The sequence below is a fragment of the Chroicocephalus ridibundus genome, chromosome 3 (assembly GCF_963924245.1).
Source record: "Chroicocephalus ridibundus chromosome 3, bChrRid1.1, whole genome shotgun sequence".
Taxonomy (NCBI): domain Eukaryota; kingdom Metazoa; phylum Chordata; class Aves; order Charadriiformes; family Laridae; genus Chroicocephalus; species Chroicocephalus ridibundus.
In genome coordinates this window covers 27,614,549-27,625,313 of record NC_086286.1, presented here as the reverse complement: position 1 = coordinate 27,625,313, position 10,765 = coordinate 27,614,549, and the positions used below count along the sequence as shown (strand labels likewise).

At 44.1% G+C, this 10,765-nt stretch overlaps 1 protein-coding gene across 2 annotated transcripts in view; it reads right to left on the bottom strand.

Annotated features, from left to right (window-relative positions):
- Positions 1-1,084: 1,084 nt before the first annotated feature.
- KCNH1 (potassium voltage-gated channel subfamily H member 1) overlaps positions 1,085-10,765 on the bottom strand; it is a 192,365-nt gene continuing 182,684 nt past the window's right edge. Inside the window, exons 11-12 of one of the 2 annotated variants that reach the window (XR_010070239.1) lie at positions 6,986-8,030; positions 1,085-3,129 (exon numbers count right to left, since the gene is read on the bottom strand). Coding sequence is in view for 1 of the 2 variants with exons in the window: in XM_063328529.1 (XP_063184599.1) it covers positions 7,182-8,030 (849 nt within the window). In the remaining variant the exon portion in view is untranslated. Of the gene's footprint in view, positions 8,031-10,765 lie in introns of both variants that reach the window. The other variant, XM_063328529.1, reaches the window with a different exon arrangement.

The following is a 10,765-nucleotide window of genomic DNA, read 5'->3' as shown; positions in this document are numbered from 1 at the left end:
CATTGTGCTCCTTGGCTGCTCTCAGCACGGTCGAGCCTCAGCTCTGCAGTCTGAAAACTTACGTTTTATTGCTGTTCTTTTGAAGATGAGATTCACAATCCCATGAAGTGACTTAATGCAGGTGACAGCCGCGTTCACCAGACCCTCAAACGAGAGGATGGAGAATGAACCACAAAAATGGGTGTGAAGCTCACCGGGTCTAGAGGCTGACATCCTGAAGACTAAAACTTTGTATACACGTCGGGAGCGGCTGCTGGCCCGCAGGAACGGCTGCTGGCCCACAGGAACGGCTGCTGCGCGTGATCCCATCACGTATGACCTGAAAGGATCTCCTCTTCTGGTTAACAATTTCTTTGCCGAGGTAGCCAACAAAATAATATTCATCGCTGCCTGTTGCAGTGGTGCCACTGGCAGGTGACACGCTCCTCGGGGCGTCATTCCTGTTGTTTTTGTCTTCGTGTAAGTCCGTGGTAAGGTCACCTTCTGCGGCAGACGACAGGACAGCAGAAGCCTGTTTGACCTATAGTACTCTGGTTTCCGGAGGTTTTGTAATAGTTCTCAGATATTGCAATAGTGAACACAGTCTAAAACACAGAGCGACTACAGACACGTGTACCCTCAGGATATCAAACGATCATTTCCTACAGGTCACAGCCGGTCCTCTGCTGACCCCGCTCCTGCTCAGCACACACCTGGCCCAGACTGGAGTCCCCAGTGCAGGACGCTGCCTGGGGTGCGGGATATTCACTTTACAGAACACCTGAGTTCCGTTTACAGTGACGCTGGACGTGTAAATCCTGACTGTACTGATACACAGCATATGGAAATCTGAGGAAACAACCTGAATGGTTTATGACCAAGACAGTAATATCAAACTTCTCTACCGATAACACTCGAGATACAAACAGCAACAAAATGGCTAGCCAGAAGTTCTACAGAGTAACTTAAAACCCCCTTGTTGTTCTTAGAATCACATACTCAACACATGGAAAAGCACACCAAAGCAACCATAATGTATAAAATAGTTTATTACTATAATAAATAAAATTAAACTTTTTTTTTTTTACAAATATTATTTGTGCTTGTTTAAAAATGTTGAATAGGGATATCATTAATGTAGGTGCCTGCATTTGTAACTGAAACATTCCCAGACAGTGCGTATACATACGTACATACATACACTCACTGTCTATCTACTGGCAGCTGCTTTGCTGACCACAAAAATAGTATCTGCTCGTTCTCTTTTTCTGGTCATGCTTCATTGAACAAAGTGACAAATGCAAAGAAAAAGAACCAAGAGTATTTGGTGGATTTCTGAAAGGATAAAACCAAGTGAAATACACTGAGAAGCGCCAAAGCAACTGCATTAACTGCATATCAATAAAATGTCCATGCAGTGGTGGCTAAATATTGAAACGCAGACAGGTCTCCAACAGATGTACAAATATTGATTGTGTGTAGGTACAATAATATAACACATTCATTAGAAAACTTGGTATAACTTTATAGAGCAGTTCATCCTGATACAAGATTATTGAACTTCTTTCATCTACAGCTAAAATGATTCTTTTTCTATGTTAGTGGTCACAGATTCAGTGGGAAGAAGAAAAAAACCCATGAGCCTTTCCGAACAGTTAGTGAAAACCCCAAACTGTTTTGTTAACATTAGGCATTTAGATCCAGTTACGGAGATGTTCCGGGATTACACATCAAATATGTTTACACAACACTCAACGATCAGCTTGAAACAAATTACACTCGCAGGTAAATTCACATTAGCTTTGTTGAACTGTAAAAAAAAATCTTTGAAACAAACACTTCTGCAATATGACGGGCTGGCTCCCTGATACACAAAAGTGTTTAGACAATAGTTATGTCTCTTTGTTTTGTGAGGGGAGACGGCTATTGGAGTAATTCATTATTCTAATAAGAAGGCAATAAGTGGAGAAAGAGATGTGATTACCAGCAAGTGATTTCCATTAGATTTAGAAAGCTAATCAAAAAGTGCTTCATCTTTAGGCAACACTGTAAATACTACAGAACATTAAGAAGGAAGGAGAATGGAATCACAGTTTGAATTATATCACTTACGAAAGGGTCTTAAGGCTAAATGTTGGATGTATCTTATTGCAAAAAAGCTTTATTTTTATTTAATTGAATCAAATGCTCGCCACAACAATGTGGTCAAAACTATGTCGGATTGGAGGATACAGTAACCTACTGTGCCTCACCTCAAATTTCTGGAGCTTCCCCTGCACAGGACTCGCTCTAAAAGGTTTGTCTTAATGAATCAGAAGTGCAGCCGAAACACAGACTTTGTTATTGCCAATACACCCACAGGAGACGACATGGAAATGAAGAATTCGGTAGAAGATGCTTTTCACCACCTAACACCAGGACAAGAAAGCAGAGGTGCAGCAACCCCGTATTACGCTGCCCACGAGCAGAAGGATAGGCTCAGCACCTTTGAGACAGCCCCCGGTGCCAGGAAAAAGAAATCAATTTATTCCCCCATCTCTCTCGCAGGAGAAACCGCTACCAGGGCAGCTTAGCTTCAGAGTTACTGTGAGCAACAAATAGTGGCTTACAAGCCTTATTCCCACCCACTATGATACAGCATGATTCCAATTTCACGTGTATTTCTGTTCCCTGCCAGATCTTCTCTCAGTCACAATATTCACCAGACTTAACAGTATAAAATAGAGGCCAACCAGAGAAACCAAAAGTCATGGCCTTAAAAGTTCAACAGTTAACAAACAAGATACTCAGTAGGACACTGGGTGGATGTCTGCTGGGAAGATTTAAGCTCCCTTCTTGAACTGGAATCATTAAATGAGGGATGTGCTTTTACTGAACAGAAACGCAATCCATAGACTTATCTACACATAGATATCATATATATGTGTGTATGTACACGCATCTGCACAAGTGTAATACACATTGTTGTTTATATAGTAAAGACAAATCATGTATTAAATTCTTTCACAGACTGGTTAAAAGTGATTGAAAATATATCACCAGATATTCACAGTAAATATCTTGTTCGGTTCAATAAAGTGAAGTACTGTAGAAGCAGAACATCACCTTCGAAGCTGCTAAACAGGGTGTTCGCTGGGATTCAGGGCAGCACTGTGAAAGAGATTTAAAGCAAGAACGGTGTTTTTAAAAGTATACATGTAATACCAGACAGAAGTAAATGTATCTGAAGGCGGCAGGGGTGAAAGTTGGGTTTCGCTTTTTTAATCCTGTGCTGCGTATCGGTATTCTTTCTAACAGTTTAAGCATGAGCTTTTAGATGGTCCCATTTTACCAAATCATAACCCAGGCTCTTTCTCTCAACTACCTTCTTTTGACTGAAATCTAATTCCATCATATAGTAAAAATGGAACACACCATCTCTTGTAGATGAATGCAGGTTATTTAGCTGGTTATTAAATGGCAGAAGCACTATGCCAGAACACAGTTAAAACAGAGGCTTTTTGTTTTTTCTTTTCTCTTATAGCATGTACAAGCATTTGCTTGTTAAGGGGCAGAGTCTCATGTTCAGAGATCATTCATTTCTAAGCTGGAAAATAATTTAAGTGAAATGGCTTAACCAACGTGTAAAGAGAAACACAAGGAAAAGGAAAAGCTGACAAATAAAATGAAAGAACAAGTAATTACGGTGGGTACGCCCCCCTTCCCGCCGTAGGCATCTAAGTGTAAGGCTCGACGGAGAAAGACAGATTTGTAACACAGGTGCTTTCAACCACTCTCTAGAGGAGACGGGCTGCATCTGCAGAACCTAGGCACTACAGCACAGCTCCAAATTAGTCTGAGGTTCAGAGGAGCGATGTCCCAGAGCGAGCAAGGTTTTGCTCGTTTTAACCGCTCGGAAGCCCAGGGAATCCAAAGACCAAAGCTCATCCTAGATAGTATTTTTTTTTTATTATTATTCTTTTACAACATATACGCGTTACTGAGGGATGATGCAGTCTCCTACAACTAGTTTCAGTGCCTGCCAGTTCATAAAATCATAACAAAATGGGTCTGATCTCAATTACAGCTGTGCAAATCTGAATGACATTGACCGCTCTCAGTGCTGACCTGGAGCAGACACCCTGAAGGTGTCGTCAGAAGGAGCGGAGTTCCTCTGGAGTTCAATGACCATAACAAAATCAAATTTGGCCATAATCTTCAAAGACATTAAATTTTAGGCGTAATTGCAAAATATATTAGAGTCTTTGAAGGCCTTACAAATGGATTATAAATGGCTTTATAGCCCTTTATAAGAGCCTCATAAAAGCCTTAAAAACGGCCCCCGTGCTGCACCCAACCATTGTCACTCAGGCTGTGGAGGAGGACAGCATCCTACTGGACTTCAGGCAGCACCAGAAGTGTCCCCAGCAAATGGGCACTTGGGTTCCTTTATTCACAGGTGTGGCTAATTATGGGGCTTCTAGGGCTGACCCTGCCACAACTGCAGACCCGGGCAATCAGCAAGATCAGAATAACCTTTAACACATCCCTGAGGGCACATAAAAATACCACTGAGCAACAACAACTCAGTATCAGCAACAAAGTGCCAGGTAACCTGCAATTGCACGTTCAATTCTACCTCTGCACTGCAGTGCTGGAGATATCAGGCACATTCTTTGGAGGTTACAAACATTTCCTCTCTCACCCACCTGGCATAAGCTAATTTCCACGTTTCCACCTGCAGGTATGACGAGTGACACTTTCGCAAAGTGCTTGCTAAGTTCAGCAAGACCTTCCGCCTTTCAAAAAGAACATAACGCTGATGAGCAATTTGCCTGGATTAGGAAACTGTCTCCGACTCCAGTCTCTAAAACCTTGCTGCAACTTTTGGGCATGAATTATAAATCCTTGTACACCTGTGATTTACTTAGCCATAATTTCACTATCCAATGAATTTACTGACTGAGGAGACTAGAAAGAAAAATCATTTAATCGTTTCTCGCTGAAACCATTGATGTATGGATTTCTTAGGGCAGGGCAATCATGCCGTAGCTATTACAGGTAACTGTTGCCACTTACAGTGATTAATGCACCAAATACACAGGGTGACTTTGGTCAAAGAGAGCCTTCCTCAGTACTGCCTGTCTGCAGCACATAACCGTAAAAGGCACCAGTTACCACTGGAAAAACCTAAACATGGAACCAGAAATAAATTAAGAAAATGGCACCTCGGCAAGGTCACCTCCCTACTGCCTTTTCTTGGGTGAAGGGAAAAGGTAACCTACAGATTTGGTCCCGATAGCTGTTTCTCGGGGATATTTCAGTCCTTGGGTAAGGATTCACAATCTGTGGGCACCTCCATACCAAACCAAAGTGTAAGACCCTTGGAAGCCAATCCTAAACCAGCTGCTTCTGGACCTGGAAACTGCGGTGCTGCACTTGGAATAACCAGCATCTGTGGGAGCAGGGCAGTTACTGCAGGAACAGATATGAATACAGTGACTTCAAGACCTGAGCTAGTAGCTTTGCGCAGCGCGGCCTCACCACTGTGCCGGTTCATCAGTGGACCTCACACTTCCCCAGGGACGTCTGACACAGTTCTGCAATGCACCGTGCAAGCATCAGGCCACCAGAAATCCTTTCAAACGGGTCGTTTTGCTTGCCTCTTCCTTACTTAACGTGAACAAAAATCTTCCCCCCAAAATCGTGGGGTTTTGTAAATGACTTAGTACCATGGAAAAAGAATGAGACTTAACTACTTCCACGCTGTGTTAAGGCCTATTGCTATTAAAAATGAAAACCCAAAAAAGTGTTTCACAATGCTTCTGAGCTCTAACCTACTGTTAAATAGTGAACATACCGGATTGGTGGAGAGAATATACTGTGAATATACACCTATATCCCAGGGTGATAACCCAAGCCATGATACCAGCTATGCTACCCTACCTAATGAATAATCAACAGTAGTTTTGGTAAAGTGCTTCAATCTTCCTCCAAAAAAAGTTATGAAAATATAAGTTTTGGAAACATCTCCTTCTTTAAGAAGCAGATCTTTTTGTTTCCTTGCTACAATAGCACTTGTATACAGTAAGCACTGTATTTCTACCTCTACTATCCATTTGCTTAGTAGCTAGATTAGATCAGGAATGATACATCTGGATGTAGAGAAAAATGCCACAATCTAAAATCTTTAGAAGTTTCGTGAAAGCCTTTGGCTACGATTAACATTATCAAAACAGAAACTTCTGAATAATAATTTAACAAGAATTAAAAGACCAGATTCATAGCAAAACCAAGACATAAACGCCACAGTATATTTTCATGGGGAAGCAAATCTGCAGGGCCTGGTTAGTGATGTTCACAGTACTTGCTGTGGGCTGTGCTCAAGTACACTGCCCACCCAACCTTCTGTCCTCCAGTGGCTGGAGTTAAAAGCGAAGGTAACAACATTCAAAGACATCTGAGACACACATTGTTTTTGAAAATCAGTGTCCTTGACTCAGTGAGTGAGAATGTGGAAGATCTCATTTGTTAACAGACCTGAAATACTGTGGCTATTGGTGAGGATGTTGTTAAATGTAATTGCTTTAGCAATATGTCAGTTTGCAATTAAAAAGTACCATTTTTTTCATCTTTATAGCCGTTCCTTAACTACCCAAAAATAACTTCACTACTGAGTAAAATGAAATCCACGTCTCCTACTTCTCTTCGCATTATTACAGATATATGAAAATATACTGTGACGTTTAACATGTTGTACAGGTGACTGAGACAGTGACAGCAGCAGCAAAAAAACCCAAAACAACCCACCAAACGCTGAAAACATAAGCACCCTGGCAAGAGCTTATTCATGTAGGCAAAACCCGAGCTAACGACGTAAGGCATGCTCCAAAAACCTCAGAGGTCACCTGGGGCTCATGGGGGTGGCTGCTGCTGTCAGAACTCTTATTCCAACATCCCGAGGGAGAGAGGGGGAGCGAGGGGGAATGGGCACCAATGGAGAAAAGAAAAACTTTAGAAACTGTACCCTTGCTGTCAAAAAGGCTTCAGAGTCAGCTGCCATCTTGACATGAGGTTGCAATTCCTGTTACCGTACCTTTTTAGACACAGGGAACATGCTTAGTGAACTGGTCCCTCACTCGTTTTCAAGAAAGATTAAATTTAAAATGTTAGGGGGGCTGTTTGTTTGTTGGTTGGTTTGTTTGTTTTTAAAAAGAAACACCTCAGCTAGCTCCAAACATGTCTTTTTCTGATTCTGGAGACTGGGGCCTTGATATTTCAAACAATTCCTGTGGCGACTGGGAGCTTCTTCTTGAGGTTAATATCCTAAGTATCTCCGCGAGCTGTTTTTCTATATTGGTCATTTTTGTGTTTAAAGCCTTGATGTCCTCTTTCAACTCGTGTTTCACTTCTAGCATGGTGGCCTGAAGTGTCTGTTCTGGGATGGGATAAAAGGAATGCTTGACCTCGGTGAGGACCGGGCTGCGGTCCTGCGGGCTTCTTGTCTCCCCAACGTTATCCAAGCGCAAGTCACTTTTTGTAATGCCACTGTCACAAGAGTCCGTCTTCTTCAGGGTAGCTTCTCCCGAAGCTTTAGTTCTCTCTGGTAAAGTCTCCATGGACTCTGCTTTAGAGACCTTGTTCCAGTCTTCACCTTTCCCGCAGGCGTCTTTGAATTTGGCCCAGCCTTTTCGTCGGGGGTAGTCCCCCGACACTTTACATCCCGTGTAGTCTGATGTCGGGGCCTGCAGCTTCGCCTGGTCAGAGGCCCCAGACGTTGAAGCTGACTGGTAGGACACAGGGGTCGCTGGACTCTCCCGTACAGTCACAACGCTGGCTTTCACCACCGAGCGGGCGGAGGAGTGCTCCCCTAAAACGTTGCCCTTCTCCACGTCCAGGTCATCCGGATCTCTGCCCCTCTCTGCTGCGAGCCGCGCTTCCTTCTGCTGCCTGAACCTCTGGAACAGCCGGCGGACTGGGTGGTCCGGGGGTAAGATCAGAGGTGCTTCGTTCTTCCTTTTCATTCTCTCCTCTTCTTCACGTTTGACATCGCTGATTTTCCGGAACACAATCTACAGGGGAAAAGAGATTTCACTCTGTGATTAGCTGCACATTTTTTAAGGGGGAAAAGTTGTAGAGAAAGAATTATTTGAAAGAATCTATTTTAACTGTCAAATGTACAACCTCTGCACATTTATAGCAACATTTTCAAGTGTCTTTTCTTGTGTGGAACATGGCTTATTTCATTATTGAAGAGCACACACCATCTGTCTTATAACACCAGAAAGAAAGAAAAAAGAAGGAAAAGATTTCTCCAGTTCCGAGAGGTCAGCAAGGCAGCGCAATTGTAAATATAATGATCCCAGAAAGTTACTTGTTCTACTTTGTGTTAAAAGCAACTTCTTATATTTGTTTTCCTGACTCTGTGGTTTAGTACCAAGTTTCTAATATTACGAATAGCCATTCCCGTGTCTTACGTCAGTCTCACCCCAGAGCTCAGTCACTACATGCCACGCAAAAGAGGGGATATTATTTTAGTGCACCTTGGCCACTAACGCGGTCAGTACAGCAGAGACCACTCTGGACGCTCCAACAGGAGTTTGCAAAGTGCTTCTTGCCCTCCCTTCCCCCCCACACCCTCTTCTAGAAGCAACTTGCAGATCAGGGACAAGGCAAAGCTCAAGGTGGTCCCACGGTGAAGGGTACAAGGACAGTGGGGAATGGGCTCTGTGAGGCATGGGGAGGCTGTTCCTGGCTTGATTACTACAGCAGCTTGAAGAGCTTCATGTCTTGATTTATATCTTTATTCGTATGGAAAAGCGGGCACTTTTACACAAAGAAACATTAATTTTCAGCCTATTCTCCTAGTTAATTCGTGAGCCTGTAAGCTAAGGGAACTCTGAGAGCAGCCCAAGGGTCTCACGGTACTGATGAGAGCCTCGCAGTGCCCCCACACAACCCCAAAGCACAGCAAGGCAATGTTTCTCCCCTGGACTTGATGGCAACACATCCTCTTCAAAAACTCCATGCATTTCATATTGGTGATGGCATTTTCCAAGCAACAAACTCCAGTCAGGTATTAAAGGAGAACCAGTAAGTAGCCTGGTTTGAAAATGTGAGGTCCCCTAAGCTGAAGTTTTCAATACGGAGTATAAAAGCTGTAGCCCCCAGCTTCTACTGAACATTGATACCTAATCTCTTTATCTGCTTTTGGGAAAATCCACTCCAAGACCTTACACTCCAATACAGAAATAACTTTCAGATTCGAATCATTATTAGGAAATGTGTAAATAAATCCATCCCTCTGTTGCAGGCAGATTTAAATTAAACTAAACATAATAAGCACTGCTTCACTGGCAGACACAAAATGCATGTTTCTCCTGACTCCAATGCTTCTTGACAGTTTTGTCATTGTGAAGCAGGGGAAAAAACATCTTAACACCGCGTCTTGGAAAGAAAAAGTTGTCAGACTTGGCAGCCTTTCCCAAATACAAAAGAATAAAATTAACAGAAAGGATATTTTATTTCCAAGCTGCAATTAGAAACCTAAATATATTCATCAATGACCTGGATGAGGGGATAGAGCGCACCCTCAGCAAGTTTGCTGATGACACAAAGCTGGGGGGGTGGCTGACACACCAGAGGGCTGTGCCGCCATCCAGCGAGACCTGGACAGGCTGGAGAGTTGGGCAAAGAGGAACCTTATGAAATTCAACAAGGGCAAGTGTAGGGTGCTGCACCTGGGGAGGAATAACCCCATGCACCAGTACAGGTTAGAGGCTGACCTGCTGGAGAGCAGCTCAGTGGAAAGAGACCTGGGAGTCCCGGTGGACAACAGGATGACCATGAGGCAGCAATGTGTCCTCGTGGCCAAGAAGGCCAGTGGCATCCTGGGGTGCATCAAGAAGAGTGTGGCCAGCAGGTCGAGGGAGGTCATCCTCCCCCTCTACTCTGCCCTGGTGAGGCCACATCTGGAGCACAGTGTCCAGTTCTGGGCTCCCCGCTTCAAGAGGGACAGGGAACTGCTGGAGAGGGTGCAGCAAAGGGCTACCAAGATGATTAGGGGACTGGAACACCTCTCTTATGAAGGAAGGCTGCGGGATTTGGGTCTCTCCAGTCTGGATAAAAGACGACTGAGGGGGGATCTTATCAACACTTAAAAATACTTAAAGGGTGGGTGTCAGGAGGATGGGGCCAGGCTCTTTTCAGTGGTGCCCGGGGACAGGACAAGAGGTAATGGGCACAAACTTGAGCATAGGAAGTTCCACCTAAACACGAGGAGGAACATCTTTACTTTAAGGGTGGCAGAGCACTGGAACAGGCTGCCTAGAGGGGTGGGGGAGTCTCCGTCTCTGGAGACATTCAAAACCCGCCTGGACGCGTTCCTGTGCAACCTGCTCTAGGTGACCCTGCTCTGGCAGGGGGGTTGGACTAGATGATCTCCAGAGGACCCTTCCAACTCTATGGTTCTATGATTTTTTTCTATGAAATATGAGAAATAAGAAAACACCGTACTTGACAGTATTTTTTTCCCCAGGAAGCTCAGTCTGCAGTGAGCTCAGTAGAAAGTGGACAAAGCGGCGTAATCCTTAGAAGCGAAAGAATAGCACTTACTGGGAAGGGAGAATCAATAAGGTGCTCCAGGCTAATGGCTTCCCCCACACTGGCAGCCCTCTGCTCTAATTGAAGGAAGAGTCTTGGACCAGCATTGGGGCAGCTGCCCTGCTGGAGCTAGCGATGCCAGGCAGGGTCTCAGGGGTCACTCCAGCAGCTGGCTGAGGCTGCCTCTGGTGGCACAAAGCCCCAG